Source organism: Cydia strobilella, chromosome 5 (assembly GCF_947568885.1).
Source record: "Cydia strobilella chromosome 5, ilCydStro3.1, whole genome shotgun sequence".
Taxonomy (NCBI): domain Eukaryota; kingdom Metazoa; phylum Arthropoda; class Insecta; order Lepidoptera; family Tortricidae; genus Cydia; species Cydia strobilella.
In genome coordinates, this window is record NC_086045.1 from 5,026,052 (window position 1) to 5,048,373 (window position 22,322).

The 22,322-nt window shown below is 36.6% G+C and overlaps 1 protein-coding gene across 1 annotated transcript in view; it reads right to left on the reverse strand.

Moving 5' to 3' along the window:
* The window catches only part of LOC134741389 (teneurin-m), a 339,256-nt gene that overhangs the window by 267,927 nt on the left and 49,007 nt on the right, over positions 1-22,322 (reverse strand). The window contains exon 2 of the mRNA XM_063674155.1: positions 5,522-5,566. Coding sequence (XP_063530225.1) covers positions 5,522-5,566 — 45 coding nt within the window. The remainder of the gene's footprint in view (positions 1-5,521; positions 5,567-22,322) is intronic.

Consider the following 22,322-nt stretch of genomic DNA (forward strand, 5'->3'; position numbering starts at 1 on the left):
CATTAAATTATGAGCAGACTCGATCAAGGGGTTACGGAGCTGGAAGAGCCTAGAAGCTATTTGTGAGTTCTTACTATTCTGGTCATCTTATTTGCAAGAAAGTATGGTCGAGATTGGTATCAAATAAAAGTGCTCGGTTTACACATTAATAATAATGATTTTTAATTTACGATATTAAAATAATTGGCAGGATAAGAACGAAATAATTTAAACAGGCAGGCAGGCAGGCAGGTATTTGACAAGATGGCTTACCACAGATACAGTTTATTTTAATCTTTATGGTGACTTAAATCTATCAGATAAGGGCTCCACAGACCGTGCAATAAATCGCACGCGGTTTTCGATCCTTTTCCGACTAGGTAAGTGCATTCAATTGATCTTTTTGGCGAACCGCGAGTTCTCAGTTCGGGGCGAACTACTAGTATAAATCGAATTTAAACTATTACTCCAAAGATGGAGAAAGATCGTAAGAGAGAAAGTGATACAAAAGGGAGGTCACGACTCTCAATGCTGAGGCATACGACGTAAGGAGGGGGAAACTATTACTCTTTGTTAAACATGAGCTTGTCTCTTTCTCTTTCGGCGAGCGGGAGCTCGTTACCACGTGCACATTTCTCGCTTGCCCAGGTGCGACTAAAGGCAACTTGTACAATTTGTCACAAGGTATAATAAGCGCTTCAATTTTGGAACGCCTATAACGTATCTTTAGTTAAAAAAAATCATTGGTAACACCTCGCTCTCAGCTACTCCTATTAAAGAATATGAAATCTAAGTACCTATGATGTATGGAAACATTGTACCTGTCTGGCCTAGTGGGTAGTGACCCTGCCTGCGAAGCCGATGGTCCTGGGTTCGAATTTATTTGTTTATTTTATTACTATAGGTATGCATATGCAACATTGACGTAGTCTAGTCTGCATGCATATTACTATGCATCTATAATCGTTTGGGTTGCCATAATAATGACTCTGTTTATTTCACTCAAACAGAAATCAGAATAACCAGACTACATAAAACAAAATGAATCTACAAAATTATCATTAAATTACTCTGTGAGATTTAATATCCTTAGGAAATTCCACAAAAACAAACCGAATATATCTGAATTCCAATATCGAAATCAGATTATATGAAACAAAGCACAAAGCAAAATCCATCCAAAGTCTTCTGCAATCGAATGCAGTGAATGGAGATAGCGATTGAAGCATCCTTGAGGGTGAGAGGGACGTAAGATGTGCGGACACTACGGCCAGTAGCTACGATACGTGAACCGAATGCTTAAAATGTGTTAGATAGAACGTACGGCCCGATTCGAACAATGCTCAAAATAAAATATCACAGCGATACGATACTGATCTGTCAATGTTAAAAGTGCCATTTTTTCAACCAAAAACGTCACTATTGACACTGACAGATCAGTATAGTATCGCTGTGACATATTATAAGCATTGTTCGAATCGGGCCGGTATTCTCTTTTTTTGTGCTATTAGTTATGTTGCGGGTAAAAATAGATGTGATCATGACGCAACAGAATGATTTAGTCGCTGTACATAAATTGTGCTGGGTTATCTATCTAATGAAGTTTAAACATTCTATTTTTATAGTTCTTATTAAGAAACACATTTTTTCAGACATTTCAACCAATTTGATCGCATTATTTGTAAAATAAAGAAAATTAATGATTCAATGTCGCCGTACATACATAAATTGTGCTTGGTTAAGTACGTATCCGCCGACGGTATGAATTACTTCATTTTTGTACATTTAGTTAAGAAATAGGTACATTATTTTACACATTTCAACCAAATTTATCGAATCCTTTTAAATAAACGATTTTGATTAGTACTATAATATTACTTTGCTAATCCGCGAAATAATAACGTAAAAAACAATCAATACTAACCCTCTGTACTTATTTATAAGTAGTACTTGCAATTTAATGCATGCAATTTATATTCCCACCCTCCCACCACGAAAATAAATACGCAAACAAATATAACAAACCACCACCAAAAGTACCAAAACTTTTCGAGTTTATATGGATTTCCGCAAAGTAACGCCTGATTATATTAAATATTTAATTAAAAACGATTACGATGTAAAGTACATTTTGAAAACAACTGAAACTTCAGTATACCTACTCCAAACTAGGACGTATTTTCGCTTCCACGAACAATAAACTTTGCACTTGTAGTGAAAAACTTTAACACACACCTTCGTGACGAAACTTCAGATGTCTATACTCGTAGCGTAACTTCCGCACGCTCTTATTAAAGTTCCTTATTCACGCGAAATTCTACTTTAGTTCTTTACAACAAGGTTGCGTTCCGTTGTTTTATGAACGGAGTGATATCAAGTTGGGAAGGTTTAGTAGGGATGTTTTTTTAAGTCTCGATTGCAAGGCACGTGGCGCGATTTAGACATGTTTAGGGCAACACTGTGCCTACATTTCACGCGTAAAATACCTACGTGTCATTTATATGCAACAGTTCAAATATTTGGAGGAATATGTTTGTTGAACTTTTTGGGACTCTACACAGTGTATGTAGGTGTATGGTACAAGTTATTGCCTGAATTAGTTTCCTGCTCCAGTCTACTTAGCCGTTTACTAAGCGAATATACTACCTATATAATAAATTATATATAAACCTATAAACCGAAATTACGGCCGAAACATGATTTTTTGGCCGAAACCGAAATCGAATCTTCGGTCGGACACTAGTTTATTTGTGCACGATGCACTGCTAGTCCTATCAAAGTATTACTAATTTAAGTTCGATAGAAGTTTCGGTTTCGGCGTAAAATTCATGTTTGGACTGAAGGTTTGGTTTCGTCCAAAAAACTGCCGAAACTTTCGGCCGCGCCGAAACTTACAACATTGTATTTTCAATAGTGCCCGACCGAACATTCAGTGTCAGTCTCGGTTTCGGCAAAAGATTCAGTTTCGGTCGGAAACTATTGATTTCGTACTAAATTGACAGGTTAGATGGACGAAATTAGGCAATCGAACTGTCATTTTAGTATCTGGGAAATAAAAACAATTTTTAGATAAACGGCGGTTTTTGTATGAGTATTATCATCAGTAATAAAGTAGTGGGTAGTGTAGCTTTTGAACTTGTCGAAGCCAATAAAAGTTTCTCAAGCGTACTTATACTTGTAGTTTACTTTTAAATCACTTTACTACTAGTCAAGAAAAGATAATTAAATTCAGAATATCAAGGAAGTTGATTATTTTTTAAAGTTTCGCGTCGATAGTTGTGAGATTGAGTTGCAGAACTTTATTAACTGAGTTAGCAAGTCTAGGGAACTTTGAGAATCCAAGATTGTTTTTACCGTGGACGGTATCAAACTGGATGCCAGTAATAGTACATTACTACAGAGGCCGTGAAGTAAGCCGGCCGAATAGAATAGACACGCCAAGGTAAATATGTGGGTATAGTGCTTTTCTCAAAATTGCAATGAAATAAATAAATAAAACAAAATCAAAGTTTTATTTATAGAAAAACTATCTTTATCATACGTATATTTTACACGTGTCGTGTATTTTTATGTATCTTTGATTTTTTCACCTTGTATCTGACTGTTGTTTTCGCCACATAACGTTTACATTGTTATTTCATGTTGATATTATGTTTCACATACATCGTTGCCTTTCAGTTCTTTAAAATATGCCACAAAAACTGTTTCTGATAAACTGTAGGCGTTTTTCTTAGTTTTTCAAATAATAAAATTGCATATACTTCGCCTTTGACTTGGCGGCAGCAAGCTATTTAGCCAATTCTGCTTACGCTGCCAAATTCCAACTCCTACGATTACAATTAATATTATTATAATCTCGCCGTCGGTATTTTGATCGGAACTCAAATTAAATAGCAAAATCAACAAGGCACAATAAATCCAATAAAACATAATTACAGAATGAAACATTTTCAACTTTGCCTCGATAACAAATTAAAAAAATACCTACGCGTGTTTGAGTAAACATTTTTACCGCTAACATTTAGATGAAATATTTTAAATGTTTATTTGTGTAGGTAAATTTGTTATATAAAAATACTGAATTTTGTTAATAATGTCTTATTTATTATGTTCATGTCGATTTTATATAAATACAACTGCAAAATATAGCAAACATTGTTTATTGTTTTTTTTTTTGCCATGATGCTGTCACAAATATCTGTTAAATAGAAATTAAAAAAGAGCATTTTGCCGGCCTAGGCCTGCAATTTTGTATGAAATTTCATTAAAGACCTCTAGTCTAGCCGCGCCTGAAACGTGACACTTCGCAGCCTATTTTAAGGAACATAATAAGGTATCTATATTTCATTGCACGTTTGAGAAAATTATGTTATCACTTATCCACAATCGACGCTGTGCACTAAATGAAATGTTTGCATAAAAGTAACAAAATATTTTGTCACTGCTTTACACAAAAATTGGTACTTTTGCGAACTATGTGTTACACTGGCCAAGAGGTCGGTTTGTAAGCACAAAATCGGTTTTAGGTGATCAATATATTTTTTTATCACTTAAGTTCAGTTATCTCCTTAAAAGGTGAAAGTCTGTTTGTAAGAAAAAAAAAACCACGAAACATGTAAAATTTTTGTTTATTTTCAGTTGTATATCGTTACCCTCCATACAATAGCAGTATAATTTTAGTATAAAATTGCTAGTGATAGGTATAGTTGAGGGATTTGAGTTTTTTTTTAACAAATTATAAATTAATTTAAAACAAAAATTGAGATAAAAGGTTAAAACTAAGTGTCCGACCGAAGTCTCGGTTTTGGTTTCGGCAAAAAATCCAGTTTGGGTCGGACACTAGTAAAAACCCGTGCGAAGGTCATATCTTACGTCGCAAGTTTCGGCCGGCGCGCTATATCTTTTTCTTCCTTCTAATTTCCTGGCTTTAGGCCCCCTCTTAAGTAAGGAAGATTACCTAATCGAAAGCTAGATATATTGTTATAACTTATAATCTGTTGGCTTCCAGCGCAGCTGAACGTAAATAAGAGAATATTCTGTCTGTATCTAATTCGGAAGGTGAACGAGGTAATTCTATTATTACAAAGTTGGAGTTTACTGTTTGAACCTTTCCGGGTATTAAACTGTTTTTTGTATAAACATTAATTGTTGTTGGTAACTTCGGTATTGAGTTTACAAAATTATTTTAATATTATAACAAGTAGGTATAGTTGTGTTTTGTGACTTTAAACGCAATAAATACACCAATATAACAATGCAATTGTAGTGATAGGATTCCACAATTTTCCCAAAGAACAACAACATACAATACAACTAGCCTTTTATTGTATAATAAAATGATGTGATGGTATAATTTACTGTACACCTTTAAAATTAAAGCATTTCCAACATTGTAATTTAGGTTGCATTCCTAGATAACTGACGACTTTTAATTCCTCGCGAAAATTCAAAAACTTTTTTGCAGTCGCAAGTAGTGACGTCACAGTTCATAATGAGCAGCGTGAATGGAAATAGGTCGCGTGCGTTGTACGTAGGTACTTACTTATATAACTGTAGCTGCAATCATCCCCATGTTGCTGAGACTCACCTATGAACAATAAAAAAAACTAGTTAGTACATAAAATATCGGAATCTGGATATTTTTTTTTTTTTTCAAAATCAAAATTATCTTTATTCAGTATTAGAAAAGACATATTCGGAACTCTCAAATTTTTGTTCTAACTGACAGGCCGATATTTTTTTTTAATGAGATAGTCAGCAAACGAGCAGACGGGCCGCCTGATGGGAAGCAGTCATCGTCGCCCATGGACATAAGCAACATCACAGGAGCCACTTAAGCATTGCCGACCCTTGAGAACCCTAAATACCCGCTTCTTGAAGAATCCCATGTCGTAGCCCCGCTTCTTGAAGAATCTCGGCGGACTGATAGTCAGTAGGCTCCTTAAGTTGTAATTTGCTACGCATTAAGTATTAATGAAGTGAAATAGGCTAGATATCATGTAAAGATCGCAGAACGGACCGCAGTCGCACTCTGTCGCAGTTTTCTCGAGGGGCTACAGTATGGGATTCTTCACAACAGAAGTGTACAGGGGTTTTTAAAGGGTCGGCAACTTGCATGTAACACCCCGGGAATTGCAGTCGTCCATAGGCTACGGTGATCGCTTACCATTAGAAAAAAAGGCATTAATTGTCGCTAAAAACAGAAAGCTTCAAAAAACAGCAATGGTCAAAGATTAAGCGGGCCGTTTGCTTGTTTGCCACCGACGTGGTATAAAAAAGGTCCCATTGAGCTGTTGTCCGGCAATCACTTGTTGTCTTCCAACTACCTATTCCTGTAACAATTTTCGAGGCAATTCCTTAGCCACACTATGATCGGTTCCTAACATAGGTACCAGTGTCACTTAATAGGCCTCTTCCTTACTATCGTAAAAATACATTATTTTAACAATTATATTAGTGAAAACTTGCAAAGTGATTGAACACTTATTATTCACCATTACGCTATCCCGCAATTGCCTATAATAATGTGAGAAAATTGTAAAAGAAAATTGTATAGATCAATAAGACCTAGATTTAATATAGAATACATAATTATATAAAGAGTTGAAGCCACGTTAGAGGTATTTGTGAACCGGATGCAACCAAACAATTACGTAAACACACGTCCCGTCCATTCATGGCACCATCACGACTCCACCAAACAAGGAGCAACCCTCGTATCTTTCACAAAGTCGTGACATAACCACTATTATAACACCAGTTTAAATTTAGAATAAACCATTACATCCTTAAACATATGCGACAGTCCATTTCGCCGCGGCAACATTTTATTTACCGTCCTCCACCGAAATTTTACTCCTTATCGCTTTAAAAATACCGTCTAAATTCTTCTAAAAATGTTTTGACGAACGTCAACCGTTACAATTTTCCTATTACTGTCTCACAAACGCTTCGTGAGAACACGTGTTACATATGCTTAAAGAATAATAGACCATATTTTGAATGTGTAAAGTTCATAACGGCTCGCGTTGGTTTGATAGATGTCAGAATTCCCGAGCAAACGTCCCAGTGTATCGCGCGCGATCGTCACGCGGTATTAGATTTGAATCTGGAACTCCTTAGTGCAGTAATGGCGTCTTCCGTGCTTCATTGTCTATGGGTTAAATTACAAAGTACGAATGCGATTGTTGGCGCTCTTATTGATTGAGGATTAGAGTTGAGAACGGTGTGATCGATGAGCATTTGTAGTGCGTCGCAGCTTAAACGCTTACTAAATGTTTAATCGACTGTTTTTTGTCTATGTCTGTTTGGAAATATTTCGCCTACTAGTACATAAGAAGGTATTAAGGTTTAACCTTTAAGGCTATACACGACTAAAATCATATTATATTAAAAAAACGTTAAAAAGCCTGAAATGTCCACGGCACCTCCCTTTGAGCATAATGACGTAATTCTATACTTTATGAGACGAGCGGAATTTAATTTCGCCCTTTACATTTTTGACCACCCCCTCTAGTGGGGGTTTGTGAGGACTCGACGGTATGAATGCGCTAACTTTTATTTTAGATATAAGATATAATAGATATATGAAACATAAAGACCCTTATTTTTACTTACACCAACTCCGATAGCAAGAGAAAACCTACCATCAGTCAATTTCTGAGCAAAATACTTTTGTTATTAAAAATATTTGTATTTTTGTAGTCACACAACTCAAAAATATATTTGGAATTACTTTCGTTAAACAAATTAAAATCGCTCTTAGTTGCCGGGAGGTCATAAACATGAAGAGGTTAAAAAGATGAGCAAGGTGGTTCGATGGGATGCGGATACGGGCGCATTGAGGCGAGCGGCTTTTATCAATTATGTAGCCCTAGTCACCAAACGACTCGATTCGTAATAAATGTGAACAGACTTGTTACCTTTTTATACCACGGCGGGACAATCATGGGTGTGCGTACCCTTTGTCGGCCCTTTAATTAAATCTTAAAACCGTTGACGTGATATTTTTGATGTGGAACGATGTTTGGATTGCTTAATTTTGGGGTTTAATTGCTTATTTAATGAAATACAAGTACAACAGGATTCGTTAATAAAACTCAATTAGGTAATAAATCATTAAACCACGGGTACTATAATAGTACATTACGATACAAGAGCGAAAAATAGGAAATTCGCAACGAGTAGCGATAAATTAAAACACGGCCGAAGGGAGTGTTTTAAATCGGCACGAGTTGCGAATTACCTTTTCGCACATGTATCGTACAACGTTTCGCAGTACATAACATGGCCCTTTAAATTTTCGACATAGTTAAATCCAATGTGCCAATTATCGCACTCGTGCGGTAAAGTAGCACCAAATGTACTGTAAGTATAATGATATTGAGATTGAGATCTTTTATTGATGCCACATATAAGCTTATAACTAAGTAATATAGGTAGGTACATATCACAAATTATTAAGTAACAGATTTTCTAATATTTATTTAAATGATGCAGCTTGATAAAAAATATCATTAAAGAGTCAACTCTACGATAAGCAAAGATTTTTAGAGCCACTATAGCTATTATATGTACATACCTATATGCATAATCCAATTCAATCTTACTTAAATTTTCAATTGCCAAACCGGTAATCAATCTAAATGAGAAAATAAATTGACTAAAACACACCTTTAATTCGAATTTAGAATATCCAGACGGTTTCTATCTATACAAAGTGTGCTGATTTCAAATCAGAATCTGGCTGAATTGCCGAGACGTCAATGTTTGTTCCAAACTCGAATTAAAATATTTATGGTTTCTTGCCTGCCAGTGAAGGAACTGATTTTAATTGGACCAGCAATCGAGTTAGTTATTCTTGGCCTCAGTTCTCTCTGGACCGTGGAAGACGCAGTTAAACACGACTTAATCAAATCGTGCAAATGCAAATATTTACATCTCTGAATCTTTGTAGTCATATAAATAACGTACACTTACACTTTCGTGTAATATGAGCGTTCAAGCAAGATTTTTTTTATATACTACGTCGGTGGCAAACAAGCATACGGCCCGCCTGATGTTAAGCAGTCTCCATAGCCTATGTACGCCTGCAACTCCAGAGGAGTTACATGCGCGTTGCCGACCCTAACACTCCTCTCCCTCGAGCTCTGGCAACCTTACTCACCGGCAGGAACACAACACTATTAGTAGGGTCTAGTGTTATTTGGCTGCGGTTTTCTGTAAGGTGGAGGTACCTCCCCAGTTGGGCTCTGTTCTAGATCTGGAATGACATCCGCTGTCCTGTGCCCTACCACACAAAGCGAGATGTCATTCACAGTGCCCATACCTCTCTTTTGGACGTAGTTTATGGACATACCCGGGTCCTTGTAGACGTAGTTTAAGGACATACCCGGGTCCAGATTTCAGCAATGATGCCACAATGCCGGTCGTAACATGCGGTGCCTGAACACAACATAGAGATCTTATAATATGTGTGGAGATAAAACAGTGTATGTATTAGGCATAGTGTAGCAGTCACATAAACTACTAACAAAGCAATTTTTTTTAATTTTGATTACATTTTGAAGTGGGGAAAACGATGAAGCATACTTCCTTCGTAATGAAGTTTCATATTAGGTTTTTTTTCCAGTTTCAGTTGTAATTTCCACCGAGCCTAGCGCCGGAAGTTGTCTGGCGACTATTCCTAATGGCGCGGGTATTTCCTGTCTGCATGCGACGTTGGCGTCCCAGGTTTGAGCCCAGACAAACACCAACTTAGTTGACATTTTAATGAAAAAGATATTCTGTTGAATCCACCGCAGTGCAGTTTATCGATAAAAAATGTAAGCGTTTTATAAAATAATATTAATATTATTTATAATAGTATTGGTAAGTATCGGCAGAGCACACGCTCGTAATTAGCTAGGGTCGCCGTTGCCGATTACGGCATGGATAGCTCTATATAAGTATCGGCAGTGGTATATCACACAATAGTTCGGTTACCACCAGTTTGACACTGACATATATGCTAGCGTGTGTGTAACTTACTTTCTATGCATCTCGTTCGTACTCGCATATTAGTGCGAGCGAGATGTATAGAAAGTAAGTTACGCAGACGTTAGCGAATATGTCAGTTTTACACTGTAAAGGCAGTCGTGGTAAGGCTCGGGCGCGTTGGGTTGATCCGTCTAAATAGGGCTTTAGAGAGAGGCAAGGCCGTGCCCATACATGTATGGGGCTTTCTGAAAAAATGGTACCATTATTATTATTTTTTGAAAAACTATCAACTTTTGGGTTATTTAGACTGACGAGTACTATTGAATGAGACGAAGAAAAAAAAGTGTCCCCAGTTTTTCATACAAGTTTTGGGTGTCAGTTTTGTAACAGTTCATACAAAATGTATGTGAAAATGCGTTACAAATCACGATAACATAATTAGACACATTTTTATGCCCAACATTGAAATTAATCAACGAATGAAGGCGACTGGATAATAATCTCACGCCTCAGCCAATCTCTTAAACACTCCTGAACAGTCTCGCGTTTTAAAACCATATGATTCAAATCGAGAAGCATCACCCATCACGCTCCCATAATCCTCAATCAAATCTCAACCTAACCACCCAACTATAAAACACAATTTGCTCTACGACGCACTTTTCCAAACGCGTGCTAGGCACCGGCTGCATCTTTATTTATACACATGAAGAAGGCTTTGCCTAGTTTTGATAAGGTTTAAATTCGTTTGGATACGTGGTTTGTTTAAGGTGGTTTGTTAAAGTTATGTACGGTTGCGTTGACAAAAATAACGAACTGTAGTAATCATGGCCATGAATGAGCCCTATGGACTGTATTATGAGCTCTGAAGCATTTCAAAGGAGCGCTGCTGGGCGTTGCCAGACGGCCTTACATATACTATAATTAGACATGACTTAAGGCCTTTATATTTGAGCTATAACGGGTTAATTACAGACTGAAGGCGGTGGTTTTGCGCACGAAGAATCTTGTATAATCCAGTAGTGTGTAGTATTAAATATATTAATAACGGGTCACTTACGTGTTTTAAGTCGAAAACGCTCGACATGTGTCACTCCGTACCGAGCAGCGTCATCAGGAGCTTGCGTCGACGGTGACGGACCGGCGCAGACATGTCGAGCGTTTTCGACTTAAAATACGTGTGACCCGTTATCAATATATTTAATATGTCTGTGTCTCACGGAAGTTTTGTTAGTGTGTAGTAATCTATAAAAGTTACTGCGGTCAGTAGATAACATAAGAGGTAATTATTTTATTAATATTTTGCACGAAAGCGCTTATTATTATGCTTGTAAAATTAGAGAATACGGCATTCCAGAATTGAGTATATGATAAATACAAGTTATATTTAGCCCTACAGTTATGTAGCCACACATTCTTCACTGATAAGTGAAGGAGCGGTACAGAATTGAAGCCTTCTTAGTGTTTCAAAGCCCTAACGATACCGCAAAAAATATGCTGAAAGGTTTTGTACGTAGCCAAATTAAACAGACACAAAAATGTATGTATATTGTACAATACAAACACATTATCCCTTTCTCAGTCATTAATTTGCCTACTATGTTATACTCGTACTATAACGAAACATAGTTTTTTTAATAGTTCTGCGATTTTATTCCATTATATTACGGTACATTACAATAAAACCCATCTAAAACGTATATGCAACAAAGATACTAAACATATATTCAGATATTTGGCGTTAGTTACATTAAAGCGATGGGGAAATTGAAGTGTTCGGCATCGCATAAATTTTGAGCGGTGGCGCCGTCAATGCAGTGAGACTGTTTACCGATTCAGCTATTTTATGGCATTCTGGCCTAGTTGGTAGACCTGCCTCCGCCGAAGCAGGAGGCCCCGGGTTCGAATCCCGGTAAGCGCATTTATTTGTGTGTTTGCCACATATATTTTTCTGTGATAAACAACCATCCTGAGTTATGGATGTTTTCTATGATAGATAAATACTTAAATAAAGCATTTATATTTATTTATTAGATAGTTTATTATTCAAGTAGGCATATTACAATTCGCTTTAGAACGTCAAATAAAGCTACGCTGGCTCTAATCCTACACCTCTGCCTCGAGAAAATTTAAATCCCCCCTCAATAGGAGGAGGGTATCCCAATATGGGACCGGCAACAAACTCGGCGGGACACATCTTTTCAAAACATTATATCTTATAGTTAACATGCATTACGAGTAAATAAGAAAAAATACAATTTAAATTACTATTTATATCTATTTATTATATTAATCGTCGTCTAGTTCTCACAACGCAAGCTTACTGTGAGACAGGTCGATTTGTGTAAAATTGACCCAAAAAAAAACCGGCCAAGTGCGAGTCGGACTCGCCCACCGAGGGTTCCGTACTCTTTAGTATTTGTTGTTATAGCGGCAACAGAAATACATCATCTGTGAAAATTTCAACTGTCTAGCTATCACGGTTCATGAGATACAGCCTGGTGACAGACAGAAGGACAGACGTACAGCGGAGCCTTAGTCGTAGGGTCCCGTTTATACCCTTTGGGTACGGAACCCTAATAAAAAATAGGTAAAATATTCATATTGGCACTTGCTCAGATGTAAATAATGTGTGGAGGGGTTAGAATTTGTCCGCGTCTGACCTAAGCGATTTTTTACATTTATGTATTTTATTTAACTATTTCATAGCAGCTGTAACAAAATAGATAATGCAAGAGCATTACATTTTTGTCACCATCTACATACTCACTGTATTCTGGCAAATAAATAATTTGTATTTGTACAAAGCCATGGTTCAGCTTCAGTAGTGCGCAATTTTATTTCATTTATCAGTTTTCTGATTTTGCGCACACAATGCTTCTCTTTCTTTCCCCTCACTAGCTCGGAAAGTTGTCGTTTATCCTTCAATATAAGCGGGGAAAAACGCGTTTTATCCACTAGTGGGGAAAGTAATTTGACCTTGGATGGAGCGTGTTTAAGTAGCTTTTGACAGATAACAAAACGTAAAACGCTCATAATAATGGTTCGTTCGATATTAATTATCATTAAATAAATGGTTTGAGAATTTAATAAAAAATACCAAATTTAGCATTATTTAATGATTTTAAGTCATAAACCTTAAATTCCATAAGAAAGATTTGTTTTTTTTTAAATGATGTTTAATGTAATTCTGAACGCACAAGTTAAGTCGATGCAATTTCAAAACGCATCGTCAGAAATGTCAACATTGTCAACAACAATTTTCTCACCGACTCCGACACGTTAAAATACATAACTTCCAGAGTTTTCTGTTATAATGTCGTATTATCGTAAAAAAATTAGTGATTCCAGTGATGAAGATGAACTTCTGTGGATGTTGCACTTTTCTCGCTATAGTGAGGGGAAAAGTTTTGTGTTACACACGGGTGCAAATGTATTTTACTTCTCGTGTGTTGAAACACTAGCTACGCTCATGATTCTATTTTAGAACCACTCGCTTCGCTCGTGGTTCAACTATACAATCCTTTCGCTTGCTCGTCTTTGCAATTCCACACTCGCGGGTAAAATACAACTTTGCACCCTTGTATAACAAATAACTATTCTCGTCCAAAAAGACAGTGAGCGAATTTAGCTGTACCCTTAAAGCCTGTGCCCAATTGAGCCTTTGTGACGTCACGGCGACACGTAACACGTAGCTGGGCACAGCGCTGGCCTCACTGAGGCGTCAATTACCTACTGGGCTATTGTACATAGGTACAATGATTGAATGTGGTCAATGCCTTGACAATATGCTAACCACTTTGTTCAGCTCCTAATTAGTCACAATTAAAGGTTCTACTACTACTATTCTTTACGTGTTTTGTATATGTAAAAAAAAAAACTAAAACGAATGAAACAGAGAAAATATGATTATCGTTGGTCGTGATAAGTTAAAAATACACACTTAAAAGTAAATATTTAACTACAAATGTATTTAATGTAATGTGTTCAATATTAAATAAATACGTAGTACGATTTAAACGACCACGTGTTTTTGAATTGCAGCACTACGATTGCGGTGTATGGCAGTAAATATTTGATATTTAAACCTACAATAAAGTAAGCAATACACATGTAAAATTTAAAACCTTCGCGCTTTGAACACATATTAAATGACATTTATAATCGGGTTCTATCGCGAATTTATTATGTTACCTTTATTTACCGACGTTTCAACACAGGTTTCATTCGATAGACCCGATTAAAAATGTGATTTAATATGTACACATAAAATGTTTCATGGAGACAACTTTAATGCAGAAAAATGGTTTAGAGGAAGTTTAGAAGTTATACACATACGTGCTATAGTATTCGAAAATATATTTTCCAAAACTCGTCAAGTTTCAACACTTTCAACAATCAACGGATTACTTTCGAAGCCTCTTATCCCCCTTATCGCACTCTTTTGAAAAGTCATCCTTACGCCTCAAGGGTCAAGGTTGCTTTTAAAATGAACATCAAGGATACAATACGAGGTTTTTGAGATAACTGACCGTTCTGCACGCTCAAGTAGTTTGCTCATTATTATTTCTTTAAGATTAGAACATAAAATTTTTACTGACCATAAATAAACATAGCGTGTTCGTGATACAAGCCTCACAAGTTAATTTTAACTTTATTACAATACGTTTTAAGTCCTATTTTGAACCCAAGTTTATTCCTTTCAATAAATTTGAGGGAACTAAGTATAGCCTTTATTATTTAAAGTAAGCAATGAAATTAGGAACCAGTACTTTCTTTACTACGTTAAATTTGCGACTTGATTAAATAAATTTGAGATTTAATCTTTTATTAATTGTCAAACTCGGTCTAAGTTAACTTTATAAATTCGTATTTCCATCGAGGAACGGTTATTAATCCTTTATTCGGCAACGTCCACAATACTGGACGTAAGGACCCTCTTTTTGTATTTTTTTCTTAAACAGAATCATTGATACTATTGAGCGCCGAGGTGGTTTGAACTCACGACGTTCCGTGTTTCCTGTGGATTTAAGGGTTAAAGACCAGACAGATAGACAGACAGAGTCACTTTTGCAAACCCTACTTAACTATCCATACTAATATTTTAGCTGCAAAAGTGTGTCTGTCTGTCTGTTACCTCTTCCCGCTTAAACCGCTGAACCGATTTCGTTGAAATTTGGTATACAGATAGTTCAAGTCCCGGGGAAGGACATAGGGTAGTTTTTATCCCAGAAGTCATCCTTTAAGGGGGTGAAAAAGGGGGGCTGTAAGTTTGTATGGGGAATCGATAAAAAGCAGATTGGATAAAAAAAAACCGGCCAAGTGCGAGTCGGACTCGAGTTCCAAGGGTTCCGTACATGACATAATTTAAACAATGTATTTTTTATGTGAAACGTGAGTGAAATGTCTTTAAAAAACCCGTAGGGGCCGGATCAAAAACTAAGTAATTAAATCCGACTCACGCTTGACTGCATGTTTCTAATAGGTTTTTCTGTAATCTATGGGTAAAGATCTATTTTGTGTATTTTTTTTCAAAATTTTAGACCCAGTAATTTCGGAGATAAATGGGGGGAATGGTAATTTTTTGCCTATTTCCTTGAATAACTTCTAAACTGTTTGTCATAAAATTATTAAAAAAAATATATTTGAGATTCTCACAATGAGCTCTTTCATTTGATATGTAACACGATATAGTTTGAAAAACTTTATTTTTTTAATTTTCAAAATTTACCCCCCAAAAGTGGCCCCGTGTTTAAAATTCATTTGTTTACGTTACATGTCCGTCTTTGGGTCACAAACTTACATATGTATACCAAATTTCAACTTAATAGGTCCAGTAGTTTCGGAGAAAATAGGCTGTTACAGACGGACAGACAGACAGACAGACGAATGAGTGATCCTATAAGGGTTCCGTTTTTTCCTTTTGAGGTACGGAACCCTAATAAGCTACCCAACTACTACCATACTTCAACTTAATAGGTATACCAAATTTCAACTTAATAGGTCCTGTAGTTTCGGAGAAAATAGGCTGTGACAGACGGACAGACAGACGCATGAGTGATCCTATAAGGGTTCCGTTTTTTCCTTTTGAGGTACGGAACCCTAATAAGCTACCCAACTACTACCATACTAACTCCACCCAGACGAAGTCGCGGGCAAAAGCTAGTAAGATGTATATCTTATTTATTCTATATAGAATTCCGTAACATTTACACCCCAATGCTGTTGGAAGTGCGAGGGGGCGCTAGCCGGAGGCATTATATTATTTATCTATAAAACTTCTGAGATAGAAAAGCTTGGAGTAAGGTCTGAAAACGGCGTTTATGACGTTTAACTAAAATCTAATAAAGTATTCATCTCAGCCCAATAATTAAGATAAAATAAAATAAAATAATCATTTATTTTCAGGAATGGCCCATAGAAGTGTTAGTAACAAAAAACTTAAATACTAATGTTAAACAGTACAATTAATTAAAACCTACCATGCAAATCAATATACTTAGAGCTAGGACTAGGACAATACAATACCGGGTGAGCCGTACACTTTTACATAAAACATTTACTAATACGTTGGCATACAATTTTTAGGAATATTGCTATATCTTACGAGTATACACCTTATAAAACAAAGTCCCCAGCCGCGTCTGTCTGTTTGTATGTTCATGATAAACTCATAAACTACTTTTCACCTATCAATAGAGCGATTCTTGAGGAAGGTTTAGGTGTTTAATTGGTTAACCCGTGGGAAGCCGGGGCGGGTCGTTAGTCTGTTACAAAATGTCATGAAAAGAAAAACTACAATTGAATCGAAACAAAACTATTTATCTTTAAAATATCCTCGTTTGGGTTCCGTACACATTGTGTCTGTATACTACACAAACGCAGTTTTTTTAAATAATCAACAATATTCACAGTAAAAAATCTAAAGGGGCCCACTAATTACCAGTCCGCCGGACGATATCGGCCTGTCAGTTGTTCGGAACTGTCAAATTTTTGTTCTGACAGGCTGATAACGTCCGGCGGACTGATAATCAGTGGGCCCCTTTATACTAAGATAACAAAAAGTACATATTCCAATATTGTAGACATACGTATTAAGATCACAAAAAGAAAGTAGAGCTAAAAATATCGATTTGTCTTTAATTCTGATTAATTCTAAAACAGAGGCTGTAGTTACTTATCTGTTAAAAACAATTCAGTTTCAATGTCAAAAGTGACCTACATCCAGACACGTCATTTTTGACAATAACAGATCTTGTCCATAACAAATCCAGATCAAATTAATAACCTGTTATTACAATATACCCACGCCTCAAATTCAAAGCATCTTATAGCCTTCAGTTTGTAGAGTAGAGACACAAAACACCTTCGAGCTACGAGTACATGTGCGGTGCTACGCCGCTACGCCGTAGGCGCCTACGGCGTAGGCAGTTACAGCGCGCTTGTCACTCGTAATCACGCGATCAAACTAGAAGGTACATTCTGTTTTAACAATAAGGAATATTACGCGGAACTCTGCGTAGGGGGGGCACTACCACAATCAGAGGGTCTATCGCGAAACAAGAAAATCGTAATTTCGTTATCTAACATCTCTCACTCTTGCGTATTCGAGCGATAAAGAGGCAGATAGCGGTAGGTCCTCTGTAAACAAACCGCCTTGATGCATCAATGTCATATCTTATTATCTCTGAAAACTTGTCAAAAAATCTGTTTAAGGTACAGTATGTATAAGTTACTCTATGGTTTACTAAAAAGGCTAGTGCTGCACTCTGCTGGCAGAACATTGCAGAAATATCCCCTATTGAATTGATAAGGTTTTCATCTTAGGATTTTAGGGGGCAAAATTTAATGACGGGTAGGTAGTTCCTATATCGATAAACTCAATTATCAATGCTTTTTCCATATACTACTAGTGATCCACACAATGTGACGCTTTATTTAGCGTACGGCGTTAAAATCGAGGTCTTTTAGGACCAAAGTGGCCGAGGTGTTAAAAGCTTCCTTAAAAGGATTACATGATCCTAGAGGCAGCGAAGCATATACCATCGTCCACTGACAATAGGGATGATGAAACATTTGAATTTTATAAGTTAAAATTCCTTAAAGTTTATTACGTCTAAACACTTACATAAACTTTGACATCAAAATGACGTTATATTGTTACCATTCGCTCCTGCGTATCGCTAGTGCCAATATCATCATCATTTAAGCAGCATCCATGAGTAACCAAGCAGCGGGGGAGACGGCCTCCTAGCATTGGCTTGCAACCCCCTAGGAGAAGGAAAACTCCAAAATTAAACCCGGAACTGGTGGCTCCGTTAGGCGCAAGTAGGGTTTTACCAGTGCCAATATACGGGCAAGCGAAATGTACGCGCGATTGTTATCATTAATTTAGTTATCTAAATTATATATTTTTTATATAAAAATGTTCGATGGAATTGGCCTCACAGTCAGGGTATTGGCGATCATTGTTCATCGAAATCGTTATAGATTTAAATTATTCAAAATTACATCATTGTATTACAGTCGATATCGGAGCGGCCGAGGTGCTCACAAATCTGGACGCGCATCTATTGTCGGCGTTAGAGCGTTTTCACATTGTCCGATCCGATGTCGGATGTAGGATCCGACAACCGCGTAGACGGCGTTTAGCGGTCACGCACAACAAGCATTATGCCTACACATATGGACACAAACAAATATTATCGGTCCGACAGCTGACGGGGGGCTCCGACATGGCTGAATTTATCGGAAGCGCCGTTCCGATATCTGATGTCGGAAGGCGCCTATGACAAAAATAGCTGCAGGAGAATGCCATTGGCATTAAGTCCGCCTTTTTTGCGTTATTTATCTTTTTTAGCAATAATGATTTATTAAATGCATAAATAAATACAGAGAAAGACTTAAATCTCACATTTTACTACCTTCCGATATCCGATATCGGAACGGATAATGTGAAAACGCTCTTAGAGTGTGTGTCCAGATATTCTGATACTCCGATATATTTACTGGCGATTGTACGATTGCTTTGACAACTCGACATATGTAAATAACTGGTCCAGATAGAGGTCGAGTTTTAAAAGACAATGGACATTCGGACGTTATCTGCCGTTCCCAGCGGACGATTTAATTGGTTTATAAATAACCGCCCTAACCCTTCCCTGCAGAGAATTATGACCTTAGGGCGGCCCCGGACACAGAACACCGGTCTGCAGTAGCTCGACTAAAAATTATAACGATTATACATACATGTAAAAGTTTTATGTGAATAAAAATATTCATAACAAAAACAACCGGTCAAGCCTGAGTTGCTATTTAAGTAAGAAAAATACCGGACAAGTGCGAGTCGGACTCGCCCACCGAGAGTTCCGTACTTTTTAGTATTTGTTGTTATAGTGGCAACAGAAATACATCATCTGTGAAAATTTCAACTGTCTAGCTATCACGGTTCATGAGATACAGCCTGGTGACAGACATGCGGACAGTGGAGTCTTAGTAATAGGGTCCCTTTTTTACCCTTTGGGTACGGACCCTAAAAACTATGATGGTACGGATTCGCCGAAGCGCGACTCCGACTCGCGTTTTGCCGGTTAATAAAACTTGTAATACCTGCACTAGCAAAAATAAAACGTAGGTATTTTTGAAATCAACTGTTCATAACAATGTGCTCTTAGGCCTTGGTCGCCTTCGCTGCGTAGTATATGTCATAAGTGTTCACGTTTTGAAAATAAGTATTTTAAACTTTCGCGCCATCAATATATTCACGATGCTTTCCGAATGGATAGCGTAGATCGTTGGTCTACGTCTGTGGTCGTTTAGAAAGAGATGCAAGATCGACGCGCAACCTGTGCGCGAGCGAGACAACTCACGCCGAAGTATTACCTTTTGGCTGACTCCATTTTGAAATCTCAACGTGTTCGCATCGAATTCGAATGGAATGTCCAAAATTTAACTAAAAGGTGCTACATATAGTGTCATTCTCGCCGGCCGGCATACAAAACCCTTCAGAAAAACCGTGTGACGCTTCAGAAGACAAAGACTCCAGCTTCCACCATCAGCTCTCAGGTTAGTGGCTGCAGTGTATATCCTATTCGGTTTAAGCATCGTAGCTAACTTGTATGTCGCGCAGTTCATTTATTGTCCATTTTCAAATTACCCAATTGTAGCTATCAACAAAAAAAAACTCGATAAAGCTACAATAAGATAAGAGAAGATTCCTTTATAAATATCACAATTTATGAGAAGATAGCAAGTTTTCTAAAGAATGTAATGATATTATATAGCGTACACCAATATATGTATTAAAATTGTAATAATCAGACTTTACAGCATTGTAAAGCGTTTGCGAAGTCATTACACATAGGTTCAACTTTACTTACAAAATTTCTTACCCTCGTTGTACAATGTACATACGCTATGTTCAAGTTTTCATCTTTAGAACTTAAGTCGATGTTTTTTAGTCTACGTAAGTACTTAAGTATATGAAGCTAAGTCTATCAGTTAGACGGTAGGTCTTAGCTTCAGAAATAGGTATAAGGGTGAAATCATGACTTTCAAAAATCTATTTGGCCTACTACGTTATTCGGAATACAGCGGAGATTTGTAAATTTGTATTCTGATAACAAACAAGGTTTTATTTTTCCTATAATTCGATTCATTTTTCGATTTTGTACAATTTAAATCCTTTTACGTTACGAAAATAAATAGGATATTTTCCGCAACTCATGTTGGCATTGTCATTTCATATTGCAATTTTTTTAAATATTTGTGCTGCATTGCAGTGTCACTGAAATTGACATACTGTTCAAAGGAATTTATAAAATGATTTATCACTTTGTGTAGGCACTCCCAGACTTCTAACTTGCAATTGCAATATTCGGCAACATACCAATATTTAAAGTACAACTATCTACTCCAGTCACTTGTTCCGTGTACCTAATGCAAAATATTAAGTAAAGATAAATTATTTTCAAGTGCAAATAGTTTTTTATTTTATTTTAACCGACATACTAAATAAAGGATCACAATTCGCCCATACTTTATTGAAAACAACATATATTTCATATGTTTTAAACGGTCTAGAATAGATCTAAGGAAGTGTTAAGGTTAGTTTTTTTACAAAATTTGTAATAATAGGAGATTGAAGCCATCTCCACCTCAAAAAGGGTCGAGTCAAGTTACTGTTTTTAATATGTTCACTGTTCACCGGATGTATACACCAGTATATTAAGGCAAAATCTTGAAAACAATGCCTATTTTCTGGCCAGCCTATTGCGAACACAATAAAAGGAAGTAATTAAAATTCAGTACCCACATATTGTTAGCCAAGGGGATGTTTGTATATTAAATTAAATCTCACTAAATATTTGCGGTGTTTTACAAGTAAATTGCGAAAAGTAAAAAAGCCAAACCGCGCAAAATATTAGAGAAAAATTTGATTTTGTAATCCACCAAATTTTAGCAACTGAATGAAAACTAAGAGTTTTGAATGATTCACGGTTAGTTTCGCTAGACTTATATTGACCGGGATATAGACCGTGATTACCTTTTGTATTGTTTATGAGCTCCCGATATTTCGACGCAGTTACATGCATCTTGTTCACGGGTGACTGAAGATAGCGGGTGGGTATCAAACTTGTGTGTCACGGTCTATATCACGGTGAATGAAAACTGTCGAGCGTATATGTTGTAATTTATTAAGTCACGGCTTATATTTTTATGTCCACTGCGTAGTTTTTGGTATTTAAATTACATTTTCTCGTGAAATCGTTAAAATAGTGATACCTAACCCACTGTAATATTAAATTTAATGTCTGCTGTTATTTATTTATATTGTAAACGGTATTCCTATATGTATTTTTTCATTTCGTGAAAAATATATAAAAAGTCGTTTGTTAAACTTTTAACTAAAGTACCTAAATACCTTTTATCGCATCGCATCGCTCAGCTGTATGAGAAATGTTTTTAGTGTTAAGCTAAGTAACTAACATAGTTTTAAGTACCGACAGGGAGTAATGTGTACTTGCGAACTAACCTTATATGGATTTTATAGTGGTCCGAAATAAATGATTTTTATTATATTTTAATTTATCTATTACATAATTACACATACGCTCCACGAATACAGCGTTCTGTGACATAATTCAAAATTCTAGAATATATTCTGGTAGCCCTCAAGGGCTCTTTTACACACATACGTATAAGATTGTGCAGTGTTAAACTAGTTCAAACCTAAAAATAGGCCCATCTGTATATTAACAAACATGTCCTGGTCATTACACCCCCCCTTCCCCTCCCATCCGTCACCCGTAATCCCGTGACGGATACCACTAACTGCCGAACATTTGTATTGTGCCACAGAGTAA